Raw genomic sequence first — 18,356 nt, 5'->3', positions numbered from 1 at the left:
AAAAATAAATATTTATTCATGAGAGACAGAGAGAGAGAGAGAGAGAGGCAGAGACGCAGAGACGCAGAGGAGGAAGCAAGGCTTCATGCAGGAAGCCTGATGTGGGACTCGATCTGGGGACTCTGAGATTACAGCCTGAGCCAAACACAGATGCTCAACCGCCTAGCCACCCAAGCATCCCATATACCCACTTTTAAATCAGGCTTTATCTTAGGCTAATTAAAAGTACATATGGTGGGGTGGCTGGGTGGCTCAGTTGGTTAGGTGGCCAACTCTTGGTTTCAGCTCAGGTCATGATCTTGGGGTTGTGGGATTTAGCTCTGTGGGGCTCCACCCTCAGTGGGGAGCCTGCTTGGGATTCTTTCTTTTCCTGTCCATCTGTCTCTCCCCATTGCTCATGCTCTCTCTCAAAAATAAATAAATCTTGTAAAAGAAAGAAACCACATTTAAAAAAACCCTACATCTGGGGATTCCTGGGTGTCTCAGTTGATTAAGTATCCCCCTCATGATTTGGGCTCAAGTCATGATCTCAGGGTCATGAGGTCCAGCTCCCTGTAGGGCTCTGCTCAGCCGGCAGTCTGCTTGGGATTCTTTCTCCCTTGCCTGTTGCCCCTCCTCCCTCTCATGCTTGCATGCTGTCTCTCAAAACAAATAATTTAAGTGTCTGTTTAATAAAAAATAAAATTGGACCTTTACCTGATACCATATATAAAAATTCAAAATAGATTAAAGATACAAATATAACTGTTAAATCTATAAAACTTTTTAAGAAAACATAAGGGTAAATCTGCCTACCTTGGTTTTGGAAAAGGATTCTTAGATGACAACAAAGACATGAGCAACAAAAGAAAAAATAGATAAATTAGACTTCATCAAAATAAAAAATGTGTTTTAAATGTTGAAAGACAATCTTATAGGAGAAAATACTTTTAAATCACATATCCTATAATGTATTTGTCTAGAATATATAAAGAACTCTTACAACTCAATAGTGAGAAGACAATTTAAAAATGGGCAAAGGGGGCACCTGGGTGGCTCAGTAGTTGAGCATCTGCCTTTGGCCCAGGTTGTGATCCTGGGGTTCTGGGATCGAGTCCCACATCAGGCTCCCTGTGAGGAGCTGCCTCTCCCTCTGCTTGTGTCTGTGCCTCTCTCTGTTTGTCTCTCAATGAATAAATAAATAAAATCTTAAAAAAAAAAAGGGGGGGCAAAGGATCTGAATTGACATTTCTCCAAAGAAGATGTGCAGATGGCCAGGAAGCACATGAAAAGATGCTTAACATCATGAGTCATGAATCTAAAAAGCATGCTGAATGGAAGAAACAAACAGAAACCATATAACCACATGTTATATGGTTCCATTAATATGAAGTGTCCAGAATGGTAGTAAATGTCTAGAGGGGTCAGAGACATTAGTTGTTGTGTAAGTCTGAAGTGAAGGGGGGAAAGGAATTAGAGGGTGATTGCTAAAGGACATGTTTTTTTTTTTTTTTAATAGAGATTTTTTTTTTGTAAAATACACATGAAATTTACCGTTTTAACCATTTTTTCAATGAACAATTTGGAGATTTCTTTTTGAGATGATGGATGTTCTAAAATTGTACTGATGGTTGCATATATCTGTGTACTAAAAGCCATGAAATCATACATATTAATTGTGTGATTTGTATGGAATGTAAACTATCTCAATAAAGCTGTTATAAAAGAAAAAATATTGCTCTTAACACCTGTTGATTAAAATCAAGGGGCTCGCAGCTAAGCAGAGAACATTTTGGAAAAATAAATTTATTGTGGGATGTCTGCCTTTGGCTTTGAGGATTGAGTCCGGCATTGGGCTCCCTGTGAGGAGCCTACTTCTCCCTATGTCTGTGTCTCTGCCTCTCTGTATTTCTCATGAATGAATAAATAAAATCTTTAAAAAAGAAAAAACTCAAGCAGGATTTATGTGGCTAGATCCACTTTACTGATTACAACAAGTAGTGCAAGTTTCCATTAACCTGTCTACTACTAATTGAAATTGAAATGTCATTAGTTGTTCCCAGGACCCACTACACAGTGTTTTGTTTTTTTTTTTTAATTTTGAGAGAGAATAAGAGTGAGTGAGAGAAAGAGAGAGCTTGGGAGGTGGGGTGTGGAGGGACAAAGGGAAATGGAGATAGAGTCCCAAGCAGGCTCCACGCCTTGTTGTGTAGAACTCAACACAGGGCTCAAGCTCACCACCCTGAGATCATGACCTGAGCCAGAATCAAGAGTTGGAAGCTTAACTGACTGAGCCACCCAGACCTCCCTTAAAAAGTTGTTTAAAGCAACACAGTAACTTAACATATGTGCTATTTTTTAACACGTTTATTGAGGTATGAATTGAATGCTATAAGTTCACCAACTTTAAGTGTACATTTCAGTGATTTTTAGTAAATAGGATTTATACCTATTCCCATAATCTAATTTTAGAACATTTAATTTTGGGAATTCATTCAAGGCTAAACTGAAGATTATTTCTTCCACAGGTGATTTGAGATGATTTTGACCCTTTTACAAAGTCATTTTAAATATTTACAGCTCTTCGTGTGTGTCTGTTTAGTGAGAGCTTGGCTCTGGGATTCCAAAGAGTTAATGATCATATTTCTGTTATATTTTTATTACTTTGTTTTCAGAATTTCCACAGGAGTGGTAAACAATTATATCTTTGTAGCAGTGTTAATTCTGATTAGCAGTTGTTTACAATAGACATGATTTGTCATGTTGAGAAATTACCTTTCTAATTTAGGTTTTCTAGGAATTTGACCTTCCTTGTAATTGAGTACCTTTAGTGTTGGGCCCTTCCTGAGTTTTCAGCATTTACTGAACACTGACATATATATTTAGCTCTTGGCTTTCAATAAAAATGTGGTAAATGAGGGAGCCTGGGTGGTTCAATCCATTAAATGTCTGCTTCTGCTCAGGTTGTGGTCCTGGAGTCCTGGAATCGAACCTTGTTGGGCTCCCTGCTCAGCAGAAAGCCTGCTTCTCTCTCTCCCTCTGCCCTTCCCTCTGCTCATGCACATGTGTGCAGGTGTCCATGCATTCTCTCTCTCTCTCTCTCTCTGCCCTCACATCCTAAAATAAATAAAATCTTTTAAAAAAATGTGGTAAATGGTGAAATGTTTTCCTAGTATCCAAATCTTTTGCATTTCTGTGATGATTGTGTATTTTATCCAAATGAAAATTTATTTATTTATTTTTAAGATTTTATTTATTTATTCATGGCAGACATAGGGAGAGAGAGAGGCAGGCCCCATGCAGGGAGCCCGATATGGGACTCGATCCCAGGTCTCCAGGATCACGCCCCAGGCTGAAGGCGGCGCTAAACCACTGGGCCACCAGGGCTGCCCTGAAAATTTATTTTAATGTCCTTTGAGTATTTGGCTTTTAATTTTTATGTAGAGTGCTTTTGTCTATATTTTCAAATGAAATTGGTGTTGTCTATTTTGTGCTGTTTGTGAGCTTTTAGTAATTTATTGGGTTATACTGCCTTCATAAAATGAATGCGATAACTTTTCTTTTCTTGCCACTTATATCCTGGAAAGTTCCCCTGGTAAAACTATTTTCCACTTACGACTCTTTGAACAATAATTGATTGGTATTCTTTTCAGTCTGCCACTGTTGTTTGTTTTCCTCACATTTTCTTTAAGTCAGTTTTAGTAATTTTTTACCTAGAAAATTGTCCATTTCATTGAGATTTCAAAATTTATTTATTTATTTTTAAGCTTTAGTTCACTTTTACTTTTCTTGTATAAAATTAAATGGTAGTCACAGCTGGAGTCTGGGTCCTCTACACAGAGACTCTGGTGTGGATCTTTATAAGATGGTCAGTGAATTCTTGATAGGGAAACTTGGTGAACAGAGTCTCTTTCCAGAGATCAGGGGTGAGATAGCTGTAAGTCTTGGAGATCGCATCAAAGTAGCCTTTGGCAAAGTTCCCCAGGGTGGCAGTGCAGCCCCTGGCTGAAGTGTAGCAGTCATCAGTACCAGCCATCATCAGTAGCTTCTTGGGCACAGGGGCTGAGACAATGCCAGTGCCTCTAGGGCAGGGATGAGATGCCCCAGCATAGAACCACAGTGGCCAGTCACCTTGCACGGGACAGTGTAGGGCTTGCTGATCTTGTTCCCCTAGGAGCCTCGCCGCCTGGGGATGATGGAAAGCTTGGCCAGGATGATGGTCCCATGGATGGCAGTGGCTACCTCCTTGGAGCACTTGACACCCAGACCAACATGTCCATTGTAATCTCTGATGGCAACAAATGCCTTGAACCTGGTCCGCTGGCCAGCATGGGTCTGCTTTTGCATGGGAATGATTTTCAAAACCTCATCCTTGAGGGATGCCCCCCAAAAGAAGTCAGTGATCTCAGATTCCTTGATTGGCAGGGAAAAGAGATCTCCTCCAGGGACTTGATCTTTATGTCCTTGACCAGGCGGCCCAGCTTGGTGACAGGATCTACTCCTTGTCCTCTGCCTTGCCTCCGAGAGTGCCGTGGCCTTGGCCCAGATGCCGCTCCTGAAGCCTCTGCAGGCAGCCTCCCATTCCCATTCTGGGGCCTCTGGGCCCTTCTGCAGAACCAGTGTCATCTGCCATTTGGTGTTTTCTGAGAGAAGAAGTGAGATTTCAAAATTTTTAGCAAAGACATATATATATATATATATATATACTAGTCTTGTTTTGTCTAATATTATTACAATTTCTGTATTTTTTTCTCTCAACTAAATCACTGAAAGATAAACCTACTTTATTTTTCTCTCTAATGAATAGCTCCTGGGTAATTTGATAAGTTTTACTATGTATTTATTGTTATTTTAAAAATTACTTTAACAATGTTTTTGATGTCCTCTTTGAAATGATAGCTTATAAATGCTTCTATTCTCAGAGAAATGATTGCCCTGATTTAATGGATTTATTTTTACAATGGTCTTTGCTTTGTTTTTTAGGCACGAGATGTGCGCACCAATGAAGTGGTGGCTATCAAGAAAATGTCTTATAGTGGAAAGCAGTCTACTGAGGTGGGTGAAATGGATATTTTCTCACTGGCATATTAGAGAATGACATGCTGTTTTTTTAATGAGGGTAGATGGGAATTCTTACAAAAAGTATAGCGAAAAGTATAAAAAGTGTATATTTCGATGAATTCTCTTTCAGAAACTACATATACCCATTAACGTTGTATCTAAACTACAAAGAGAACAATAGAACAATAGTGGCATTACAAAAGCCTCCCAACTTGTTCCCCTTGCTTTTAATTTTTTAATAAATATGCAGCTGAAATGAGCTTACTTTTTTAAACTGTGGATTAATATATTACTTATCTGTATCATAGAAGAAGTACCAATATTTATAAAAGTAAACTAGAGTGAGATACATTTTACAATAAATTATATTGTTTATAATCTTTTAATGGTTTAGAAATTATTGAAGGCTTGTTTTAAACAAACTTTAATAACCAACAGGCAGTTATATCTAGTCTGAAAAATAGGCAGTGTGTAATAATTTGAAAAACAAAATCATTGACACTACTTTCATTCGCTAATATTCTGATTAGTTTTTTTCAGAATGTATTCTATTTAACTGTATAAATTTACTTTGTAACATGTATTCTACTTTCTAAATCTAGGATCTTTTGGTTTTAATTTTTTAACTTAATCATTTTAATTGTGATAAAATATACAAATTTTACCATCTTAACCATTTTTAAGTGTACAGTTCAGTGGCATTGAAAACATATTGTTGGGCAGTCATCGCTGCCATTCTTCTCTAGAACTCTTTTCATCTTATAGAATTGAAATTCTTTAACTCATTAAACAGTAATTCCCCATTTTCTCCTTCTCCCAGCCCTGGAAATCACCATTCTCATTTCTGTCTATAAATTTGACTACTTTCATGTAAGTGAAAACCTTACATGAAAGACCTTTTGTGACTAGCTTATTTCACTTAAAATAATGTCCTCAAAATTCATCTATGTTATAGTATGTGTCAGAATTTCCTTCCTGAAGTGTGTAGTGTATATGTGTATATGTGTGTGAACCACCACATTTTGTTTATGCATTCGTCAGTGGACACTTAGGTTGCTTCTACCACTTGGTTATTGTGTGGCTCTGAACTGAGTATGCTCATTTCTCTGAATCTCTGCTTTCAGGAATTTCAGGTATATGCCTAGAGGTAGAATTGCTGGGTTAGTCTTTCCTTTTTAAAGATTTTGGTTTTCTACTTTTTTGGAATCACTGTTTTATGGTAAATCTTATTTTTGTGAAAATCGTATTGTGGGTATGGTAACACTATTATGATTATATCACTCTTCCATCATTTTAATACCTAAAAAGTTTCTAAAAATTCGTGAATTTTTACAAAGTTTCTTATAAGTTAACTATACTTTTATTTGCCATTCTATAGCACAACTTTAGAACTAGCTTTCACAGGCAGACTGGTACTGTGTTGGAGTCTGATTAGTTATGCCTAGAACAAAGTTTCATTTAGTATATCATCTTTCCACATCAAATTATTAGTGGCCTTCATGAAAGTCTTTTTTTATGTTGAAGAATATGAGCTTTTGTTTTGTTCTGAGCATTCAATTTTGAAATTTAAAGTCCATGAAATGTTCTCAGAATGTAGCATCTTATATTGTACACATTTTATATAAAACACTGTAAACGTATTTTGCTGAATTTTGTTGAGGACTTGTGAAATAAAATAGATATATGATCTTAAATTTTAGTACAAAATATTTCTTAAAGTTTTCTATTATTCTAATAGTTTTCCTGCCTTTAGAAATATGGCAGCTTGCTTCTCCCTCTCCCTTTGCCCCTCCCCCAATTCATGTTCTCTCTTCTATCTCAAATAAATAAATAAAATCTTAAAAAAAAAGAAAGGAGAAGAACTGATAAAGAAAAATCACTAATATGGTATATACTTTTCATCAACATGCTTGGCGTGTGATTGTAAAATTCTAATGAGATTCACTGATAAGTTTTATCAAACTAAAATGTGTTCTACCTTGAATAAAATAACTTTATAAATTATGAATTGAGTTTAAAGTATATAAATATAATTTCTTTTAAATTTATTCATTTCCTATTTAAATATTACAAATACAGCAAAGTTGTATGTTAACCCTGCTTAATCAGGTAATTACTTTTTTTCTTATATAACTTTCTAAGGAAAAGTAACTGTTCATAATTATTTCCTTTATTCCTTTTTGTTCTCCTCATAGAAATGGCAGGATATTATTAAGGAAGTTAAGTTTCTGCAAAGAATAAAACATCCCAACAGTATAGAATACAAAGGCTGCTATTTACGTGAGCACACGGCATGGGTAGGTATTTGCCCTCTCCTTGCTATAATTTAGTTGGTATTGTATTAGAATTCATTAATTCAAGAATGTCTCATAATGGTTGTGTAAAGCCATGCAAAAATACTTTGAAATGTTAGTTCATACTGAGAGAGGAAGAGCAGCTTTTCTTAGACTCTTTGGCAATAAAAGATATAGAACTTTTACAGGTTAACTGTAGAGATTTAGCTGAACTTGATGTGTGTGGTAAAATGTTTTCTGACATTTTTTAGTATCATTTTTCAAGTGGTTTATCAAACATTGTACAACAATCCTATTATTTGAGGATGAAAGTTAGCATATCTTTTTGACATACATATATTGTAATCTGTTTAACCACAAAGATTTTGGTAAAGTCTGGGTGAATCTTGGTGTAATATGAACAGATTGTAATTCCTTGGCTAAATAATACTAACAGTAGGGATCCCTGGGTGGCGCAGCGGTTTGGCGCCTGCCTTTGGCCCAGGGCGCAATCCTGGAGACCCGGGATCGAGTCCCACGTCAGGCTCTCGGCATGGAGCCTGCTTCTCGCTCTGCCTGTGTCTCTGCCTCTCTCTCTCTCTCTCTCTGTGACTATCATAAATAAATAAAAATTAAAAAAAAATAATACTAACAGTAGAGAATTGAGACACTTTATTACAAGAAATGAAGATTAATTTTGTTTCATTACCGTTGAGGTGACAAGGTAGTAATCCAACAGTGGTATAGGTTTAATAACTGTATCTTTAAACAGTAAATTTTCTTTTGACAGAAATGATCCCCAAGGATAATAATAGGACCTACCTTATAAGGTAGTTGTGGGGATTAAATTAGTTAATATATTTAAAATACTGGCACACAGAGGTACTCTGTGTTTGCTTTAACAAAACATTTAAATTGTAACCTAAACTTTGTACGTATAGATCCAGAGGACAGTTTTTGTTTCCGTACAGTTATAACAATGTAACTATATTTTGTAGTTTAGTTAGCTATTATAGATGAAATATACATCTTGTACAAGTGATTACATGTTGACATTAAAGATTAATGTATGACTGGCTTAACTTTATCATTTAACAAATTGCTAAATATGTAAATATTTATTTTTTAAAGTAAATGATGGATCGCTTTTATTTTACTTCAAGCCATCTTTTTGATCTCCTTGGTGAATTTATTTTATCTCAAATAGAATCTTTTTACTAATTGATTATAATTTTTCTTCCCATGTAGCTGGTAATGGAATATTGTTTAGGATCTGCTTCAGATTTGCTGGAAGGTAGGTTTCCTTTAATTATTCAGGAAAAAAAAGTAAGAGCATATGAAATGAGATTTCTGTTTGGTTTTCTTAAGTAATGTAAAAATTTTCCGGAAAGATTAAAATCGCCTTTTCGAGATTCTCAGCATGGTATGCACTGTCCTGTAGTAGCATAAAATAGGTGAGTTTTCTTACATTATGACATAACAAGCATTTTTCTTCATTCAGCTTAACCTGTTCCTTTGTTCAGAATGAAGATACTTGAGAATAAGGGAGAACTTCTCTTTTGTTACTTTTGTTTTTATAATCAACTAGTTGTTAAATGTTGTTAGAGGAAAATTGGCTGTGAACTATACATTTTAATAACTAGACACAATTGTAATACCAGTTATAAACTTCAATAGCTTCAATGTTTTATTGTCTAGGAGAACAAATCTTCTCACTAAATGTTAGTTTTTTTAAATTGCATCATATGTATGTTTATTTTTTTAAACAAAAATATTCTGTAAGTAATTATTTTCCAATAAATTCTTATTTTAAGTTCACAAAAAGCCATTACAAGAAGTGGAAATAGCAGCAATTACACATGGTGCTCTCCAGGGATTAGCCTACTTACATTCTCATACCATGATCCATAGGTAAGCACTTTGACAATTATCATGTATTAACAGCAAATGGCTTATTGGATTTATCAACCCTGGAACTTATTAAACCACTTAAAACTTAATAAGTTTTGTTGGTGTTAGCCACACAAAAGCATTTCAAAATCTTATAAACTCGTATTTTTTGGGTTGTCCTACAAACATGCCAGTACATTTGATCTCCTTTTAGGATCAGTTTTTTTTTTTTTTTCATGATGATAAAAGATTTAATTCAAAATTAAAGAATTTTCATTATAGGATCATCTTTATCTTTGTTTACTTATGGTGCTGGGCTTTCTCACATATGAACATTTTATAGATTTGTGATAGGAATTTAATTATAGAATCATTTAATTTTTAAGATGGAAAAGACATTAGGGATTGTGTAGTCTTATTTTTTTCATTTTACAGATAAAGTGATGCTCCATTTTGTGACTAATATTTCCAAGGTTTTACAAAGCCAGATAAACTAGACTAGAACTAAATCTAGGTCTTTTGTCTTTCCAGTAACTGATAATGACAGATATCTTTCATTGATCCCATGACATGGTTTTAACACTTTTTATATTTTTGAGTATTAGTCCTTGATGATCCTTAATAACAGATAGTAATGTTGTAACTAAACTATTTCATAATGCATTTTTTTTCATAATGCATTTTTAGCATTGATATGTTTGACTATTCTAAAGGGAAACTCACTTTTTTTTTTATCGTATATGTGGGTCAGGCAATACATATTAAATGCTGTAGCAGAGCTATTATAAGCTAAATGGCTTACCTGGTTTTTTTTTTTTTTTTTTTTTTTAAGATGAGGATGGTAAGGTCCAAGAGAAATCTATATGCTTAATAAATAAGCAAATAGAAGAGGCAGAATTAGAATCTAAAGACTTATCAGCCTCAAAGTACCTCTTGTCTTTAATAAAGCAAATGGAAGGAAAAAGATATTTAATATTATACCCATTACAATACTATAGTTAGAATTGACAAGTGTTTGGAAATTTGGTTGGTTTGTTGGGTGGGTGGGTATTTTGTGTTTGTCTTTTTTTTTTTGTTTGTTTGTTTTGTTTTGTTTTTTTTTTTTGGAAAGGTTAAATGTGTGTTTTGGTGCCACCTAGACATACAATCCTATTATATAAATATCCATAATACTGTTATTTGCATGGACAGTATGTTTGCTGATTTTAAAAACTAAGCTTGAATGTAAATTTGCAATTATTAGATCCTACGTTATCCATGTGTTTCAGTTTTCATTCATGTTTAGTTAGAAGAACTATGCTAAGTTTTGGAAATGAGAAGAATAACTTTTAAAAAAAATTGGGGATTGGATCTTTCTCTTTCTTTTTTAATATATTCAGAAATCTTAAAATTATGAAGGGGGCAGGTAATTAAATTTTATTTTTAAAACCATTATTTGTATCAGTAAACAGGAACTCAAATATACACTATGCTCTAATTACTTGATTTTCTCTCTTTTGTCTTTACAGCTATTTTGTCTTCTCTTTTAGAGAAGAAAATTGCCATTGTATATTTATATCACTTCTGTATTTTTTACTTTCTAATTTGGATCTTAAGTCTCATTATCCTAACAGAAATTATCCTAGGACTTAATTATTTTGATTTCTCCTTCCCTATTTTAAACTTTTTAATTTGATTTTTATCATTTTCAACACAATCTAATGAAGAAAAGAGAAATAATTTTCTCTGTTTCTTAAACCCAGAGATATCAAAGCAGGAAATATCCTTCTGACAGAACCAGGCCAGGTGAAACTTGCTGACTTTGGATCAGCTTCCATGGCATCTCCTGCCAATTCTTTTGTGGGAACGCCATATTGGTAAGAATAATCCTATTTGCTCTTGATCCTTATAATTAAAATAGGAAATATGTGGTTGTATTTTTTCAGATGGCTTATCTTTTTCCTGGTAATATAATACTATGTGGGACATCTTAACTTTAAGTATAGTTAGTTCAAATATAGATTTGGAGTGCTGCCCTTTACATCTCCTATTTTTCCTTTGTCCCCTTAACATTTTCTTCTCTATTATAACCTGAATATTTTGGGTGTGGGAGTCAAAAAGTTCAGTGAAAATCCAAGTGAGGAGAAGATAGAAATGCTAAGTGGAAATTTGTGTGTTTTCTTTAGATTTATATTAACTAAGATAAGATTAAAGTACCTCAAGGTACTAAGAGTACTTAAAGACTGATAGCTGATTTGGAGATTTGGGGTTTAATTTTTATTGTGGAGAATTTAAAATATATATAAAAGTAGACAAAAGTATTAATGAAACCTCAAATACCATTACACAGCCCAACAACAATATCCCTTGGCCATTCCTACCCCGTGTACTCCTTTTTCTCTCTTCCCCTGGCCCTGCCATTTGTGTAGCAAATTCTAGGCATCATCTGTTTTATCCCTAAATAATTCATTATTAATGTCAGCAGGTTTGAAGGGAATAGTTGTCCAAATCTTCAACTTCCATATGTTCTTGCATATAATGAGAGTGATATCTTAGGTCCACTACATCTTCTTTTCCATCTACTTTCAAATCTCCCTTTTCCCACTTTATAAAGAATAAGACTCCTTACCCATCCTGAATATTACAATGATGCATTGATCTGGGGTGTAAATGCCTCAAAGGAACACCAGAAGGACAATTTGAAGAATATATAGCAACTATCAGAAATACTGAAGAGTCAGGATACGAACTCTTGGCAAGGCCTTCTGCCTATTCAGTCATCTCCCTTCCCTTCCTTTTACTCCTTCCTTTTTCTCTCTCCTCAGTTATCTTTCCCCCTTCTTTCTTTCTAATATAAAATAAATAACTGAGATGGTTGTTATGGGGACACATTAACATGTTATTTGCATTGAAAATGAAGTGAGACTTTTTTTTTGACAGAAAGTAATTCTGATTTGACTGATTGGTAGGACAGTGAAGACTGGCTTTGCTAATTGGGTTATAGAGCAATGTAATATTTTTTAATAAATCAAATGAGTTAACTCTATAGCTCTGTATTTTAAATATCTTTAAATCGGGGATCCCTGGGTGGCTCAGCAGTTTGGCGCCTGCCTTTGGCCCAGGGCGCGATCCTGGAGTCCCGGGATCGAGTCCCACGTCAGGCTCCTGGCACGGAGCCTGCTTCTTCCTCCTCCTTTGTCTCTGCCTCTCTCTCTCTCTCTCTCTCTCTCTCTCTCTCATAAATAAATAAATAAATCTTAAAAAAAAATAAATATCTTTAAATCACATATACAGTATAAAGTATATATGTATGTGTGTATATGCTGTGCATTGTATCCTTTACAGCTATTAAACTTATAAAATTTAAATAACTCAAAAATATACAAGAGGTTAACTAATTTTCATAAATTCATTAGAGGCAAACAAATTTAAGAACTTGAAGAATTTCGGGATCCCTGGGTGGCGCAGCGGTTTGGCGCCTGCCTTTGGCCCAGGGCGCCTTCCTGGAGACCCAGGATCAAATCCCACGTCAGGCTCCCGGTGCATGGAGCCTGCTTCTCCCTCTGCCTATGTCTCTGCCTCTCTCTCTCTCTGTGACTATCATAAATAAATAAAAATTAAAAAAAAAAAAAAAAAAAAGAACTTGAAGAATTTCTATTCTTCCACTGCTCTAGATGACCAAACTTTAGATAGACTCCCTTTCACTTCTATTAAAACAACTCTGTGAGCAAATAATATTTCTTAATGGTTCTCTTGTTTAGAAAGTAATGATGAATATTAGATATTTTTAAAGGTCCTAAAAAGTTCTGCAATAAAAAACAAAATTACTTGTTAAACTCTGCCTAAATTAGTAATTTCCAAAACTTATTTCAACATCTTAAAAGAAAACCTTCGAGAGATATCTGTGTGGCTTCATTGGTTAAGCATCCGACATTTGATTTCACCTCAGGTCATGGTCTTAGGGTCATGAGATCCAGCCCCATATCAGGCTCTACACTAGGCATGGAGCCTGCTTTAGATTCTCTGCCCTCCCTCTGCCCCTCCCTCCCTCTATTAAAAAAAAAAGACCTTGGAAACACTTGATATTGACAGTTGAAAATTTTCTTTGTTTGCATATTCATTAATTTGTATATAGTATATTTGGAAAATAGGAGCTAGGTACATGTTTAGATGTTTTTACACTTACACTTACGCACTCACATACACTGAAGAGCATGGTGACAATCCTACTTAAGCATCAACAGCTATTCTAAGTGTCTAGCTCTGCTTAACAACAAATACAAATGAAGTGTAAATTAAAGTACCATAAAAAGTTAGACCTTAATTGAAAATATGAGTTAATGCTCCATTTTATAACCAAGATACCTGTAAGGTTGATAATTGTGTAATTGTCTCTGTTGTAAGCTGCCCTAGACACTTTTATCTTGGAACACTATTCCTATTTAAAAGGAAGAATGACAAACTGTGGTTATTCAGTGTTGGTTATTGTGGCAGATATTTTCTCAAATAAATGGAGTGAGCTTGTCACTTCAAGGAGAGCAATTGACAGTATTCAGTGCCAATGATAAAAATTCAGTCTTTCCAGCATAAGTCAGACTTTCATAGTAGGATCCTGAGACCAAAATATTTAAGAATCTCTAGCCTAAGGGGGAGCGTGCCTGGGTGCTTCAGTCAGTTAAACATCTCACTTTTGATTTCGGCTCAGGTCATGATCTCAGAGTCATGAAATTGAGCCCTGTGTCAACCTCTATGCTAGAAATGGAGCCTGCTTAGGATTCTCTCTCTTTCTCTCCCCCTCTGCCCCTTTCCTACTCTCTCTCTTTAAAAACAACAACAACAACAAAAAAAAAAAAAAACAATAATTCTTTAAGATAATAATAAAAATAAACTGAGTTAAAAAAAAAGTCACTAGCGTAAGGGTTATACAATATTAGAATATACAACCGTGCTCCGGTATACATCCATTTCTTTTGGATGCTGTTATATGATCATGACAGATGGTGAGAATGAGTCTTACAGTATATATGCAATGGTAAATAATACATGATTACCTGTGGTACATTTATTTCTCATTATAAAAATTCTTCTGTCCAGATACAATGGCTAGAATTCACACAGGTATTCTCTTATGTGGATACTCATTACACTGATAAAGAATAGTGTGCTTTTTTTTTTTTTTTTTTTTTTACTTTAAATGACATTTTATGTTTTAGGATGGCCCCAGAAGTAATTTTAGCCATGGATGAAGGACAGTATGATGGCAAAGTAGATGTATGGTCTCTTGGGATAACATGTATTGAACTAGGTAAGCGTTATTCCTTGTTACTATATAATAAGTTTTGATCAGTGTTTTACTTCATTTTTCTGTACCATATCATAACTTTTTATTTTTTAGTCCATTACAAAAGGGGTCAATGAATCTGTTAAAGTTTTCACTTTGGTTATCTGGTAATTTATATATATACTAGGTTAGGTATATTATATTTGCTCTGTTAAATTAGGTCTAAAATAATTTTCCACTGTGTTATTAAGTTTGAGGTATTTATGTTTAATATTTAATGAGTATTTGTTACACATCTAAAATATGTCTGTGATTACTAGATTTACCCTCTATAGAAAGTCTCTATATAGCATTGATGAATTACTTACCTCTACCTAAGATACTTATTAGTTTGAATTAGGTATGAGAATTAGATGTCAGGCTGTATGCCATATTGTAGCAATTTGATTTTATGCACACATTTTACTCTGTTGCCCATAAAGGGAAATATGCTTAAGTCAGTGGACCATCGTAACTTTACTAACATTCCCAGTGTAAGAGAGCCAGATAGATAATTGATTTGTCACTATAATTGAAGATAATGTGTATCATCTTGCTCTCGATTCTCCAAGCTCACCCCCTCCAGTCTTAAATCCTTTCCCTTTTTTTTCCTTATAAAAATATTCCAGTGGTGCCTGGCTGGCACAGTTGATAGAGCATGCAACTTTTGATTTGGGGATTGTAAATTTGAGCCCCGTGATGGGTGTAGCAATTACTTACAAATAAAGTCTTTAAAAAAATATATTCCATTAAACTTTATTTAAGGGATGCCTGGGTGGCTCCGTGTCTGCCTTTGACTCAGGACGTGATCCCAGTTCAGGGATCGAGTCCTACATTGGGCTCCCTGTGAGGAACCTGTTTCTTCCTCTGCCTATATCTCTGCCTCTCTGTGTCTCTCATGAATAAGTTAAAAAAAAAAATCTTTATATAAAAAAAAACCCTCATTTAAAAGCAGTAAATATTGGGAATATTTAATTGAACATTCTAGGAGTGACCACAGATTGAAAATAACACATTAAATGTAAAATCCATGTGAGAGGTGTCTGAGTGGCTCAGTCAGTTGAGCATCCAGCTCTTGATTTTGGCTCAGGTTGTGATCTTAGGATTGTGGGATCAAGCCTTGCCTCAGTCTTTAAGCTCCATGGGGAGTCTGCTTGTCGCTCTCCCTCTGCTCCTCCCCTTGCTTGTGCACATGAATGCTCTCTCTCTCTCTTTCAAATAAATAAATAAAATCTTTTTTACAAAAAAGGTAAAATCCATGTGTAATTTGGTTAAATCGTTTTCAAATTGGGTTTCTCAGTAGTTTTGTAAAATAAGTAGATAAGGAAATTGAGGTAAAATAAAATCAAAAGCTTATCATTATGTAGTAGCTGAATATCATAATTTCCATTATAAACCAAGCTCTTTCTATCTTACAGTCTAGTATTTTTTCAAAATTATATAATCTTGGGGTGCCTGGGTGGCTCAGATGGGGTGCCCTAAGTGTCTGCCTTTGGCTCTGGTCATGATCTCTAGGTCCTAGGATTGAGCCCCACATCGGGCTCTCTGCTCAGTAGAGCCTGCTTCTCCCCCTCTCTCTCCCCCCGTTTGTTCTCTTTCTCTCTCAAATGCATAAATAAAATATTTTTTAAGAATTATATAATCTTTAGGTATTTTTGCTTTTTTATTGTAATTCCTACATTAACCATTCCCTTCGAGCTCTATATCATTTTATTTATTTATTTTATTTTAAAGCATGACAGCTGGGGCACCTGAGTGGCTCAGTGGCTGAGCATCTGCCTTTGGCTCAGGTTGAGATCCTGGGGTCCTGGGATTGAGTTCCATATCAGGTTCCCCGCAGGGAGTCTGCTTCTCCCTTTGCCTCTGTCTCTGTCTCTATCTCTGTGTATCTCATGAATAAATAAATAAAATCTTTAAAAAAATAAATAAAGCATGACAGCATAAGCAAACAGAGATTTGGAGAGTACCACAATATCATTCTCTTCTGATTTCTTGGTCTCTCTTTGAGGTTTGCAGAATCTTTTTTACATTTGAAAGTGTTTTAATTTCTATTCTTTTAACCTCGATTCTTCTTCTCACTGGTAGATCCTAATTAATTTCTTAAGAAACTTTGGGTATAAATGTAGAGAAGCTGGTTAATATACTCTGCCCATGGGGTATTTTTATATGCTGGCTGATACATGTGCCCCTTGGTGATAATGAAATTGCCTTAATGGTGCTATTAGATATTATTGATATATGTTTATATTTATTTGATTACAAAGTATTCATTGACCACTTGTTTGCTCAAAAAGAAATCTGTCTAAAGTCCAGTTTATTCATTTATTTTAGAGCAAGGAGAGAACATGAGAGGGAGAGGCTGAGAGTGGAGCCTGACTTGGATATCCATCTCATGCCCCTGAAACTGTGACCTGAGCCAAAACCAAGAGTCCTGAGGCTTAACTGACTGCACCTTGCTAGCTTCTTTTTATTATAGCTAATAAAATAGAATTCCTTCACAGTGAGAGTCTTTACACTTAAAGCAATATCTGAAGATGAGACTGCCTTTAAATAATTTTAAAGAGTGAGACACTTAAATTCTTAGAGTTTTTGGCATACTTTTGGCATCTTCATCTTTCATAATCACTTTTAAAAATTTTACTTACAAATGTTTTGAATTATGAAGCACTAAGTTAGCAACTACATTTTAAGCCTGCTTCTGGTTCCAGAGGAAAGGTCTACAGTAGCACAAGCCAATAAAATTTTCTGCAGTGATAAAAATGCTCTGTATCTGCATGACTTTTGAGCACTTGATACGTGGCTGTTGCAACTAAGTGAATATTTATTTTGTCATTTAAATAAATTTATATTTAAATAGTCACTTGTGGCTAGTGACTACCCTGTTAGAAAATAGAGATCAAGAGCATGATTTTCAATGCAAATTAGATTTGTAGTCTCTGGAAATATATATGCTTTTCTACTTTAAAATAGTTAAGGATAAAAAAAAAAAAAAAAAAAAAAAAAAAAAAAAGTTAAGGATAAAAAAATAATAATAAAATAAAATAAAATAGTTAAGGATAATGAGTTAAAGCAAATTATTATAGTGCAGGTAGGAGGACAAATGTAAGTCAATTGTACTCACCCTGGTTTTGATAAATATAGTTATTAATAAATACTATCATATTTCATTATCATAATGATTGAAGTAATTTGGTTATGTCTTATGACCAAGAGATCTTAAAGTACAGGCATTTTCATAGGTGAGTTTATGTGTTTGTTTGCAATTAGTCTGATGGAAAAGTTCCCTACTTTGTTGTTTTCCAGGCTTTGTGCAGGATTGTACAATTGTGTCTATAAAAATAAAATTTACCATTTTTTTCTGATTATAAAGTATAGAGGACATAAATTTTCAGAAAATTAAAGGAGCAAAACGAAAATAAATCAAAATAAAGATAACTGCAGTAATTTGTTAACAGATATGCAAGATAAAAAGATGTAAATTGTGACATCAGAAACATAAAACATTGAGTTTGGAGAGTAAAAATGTAGAACTTTAGAATGTGTTCAAACTTAAGTTGTTACTAACTTAAAGTAGACTAATATGAATATAAGTTGTTTTATGTAAGCCTCATAGTAACTACAAAGCAAAAACCTGTAGTAGATACACAAAAGATCAAAAGAAAGGAATACTAATACAAAAATCATCAGATCACAAAAGAAGAGATTAAGAGGAAAGTATCAAAGGACTTACAAAGCAATCAGAAAACAATTAACAAAATGGCAACAAGTACATACCTATCAATAATATTTTAATTATAAATGGACTAATAAATTCTCCAATCATAGAATGGCTAAATAGAATCCATCTGTATTAT

The 18,356-nt window shown here is 34.4% G+C and overlaps 1 protein-coding gene and 1 pseudogene across 1 annotated transcript in view; one reads left to right on the top strand and one right to left on the bottom strand.

The window, feature by feature from the left end:
• TAOK1 (TAO kinase 1) overlaps nucleotides 1-18,356 on the top strand; it is a 164,516-nt gene that overhangs the window by 81,643 nt on the left and 64,517 nt on the right. The window contains exons 3-8 of the mRNA XM_041724224.1: nucleotides 4,963-5,034; nucleotides 7,236-7,337; nucleotides 8,562-8,607; nucleotides 9,128-9,224; nucleotides 10,946-11,059; nucleotides 14,396-14,487. Of these exons, the coding sequence (XP_041580158.1) occupies nucleotides 4,963-5,034; nucleotides 7,236-7,337; nucleotides 8,562-8,607; nucleotides 9,128-9,224; nucleotides 10,946-11,059; nucleotides 14,396-14,487 (523 nt within the window). The remainder of the gene's footprint in view (nucleotides 1-4,962; nucleotides 5,035-7,235; nucleotides 7,338-8,561; nucleotides 8,608-9,127; nucleotides 9,225-10,945; nucleotides 11,060-14,395; nucleotides 14,488-18,356) is intronic.
• LOC121472798 lies at nucleotides 3,812-4,784 on the bottom strand (annotated as a pseudogene).

Source organism: Vulpes lagopus, chromosome 12 (genome assembly GCF_018345385.1).
Source record: "Vulpes lagopus strain Blue_001 chromosome 12, ASM1834538v1, whole genome shotgun sequence".
NCBI classification, from domain to species: Eukaryota; Metazoa; Chordata; class Mammalia; order Carnivora; family Canidae; genus Vulpes; species Vulpes lagopus.
This window is presented reverse-complemented; position numbering and strand designations above follow the sequence as displayed.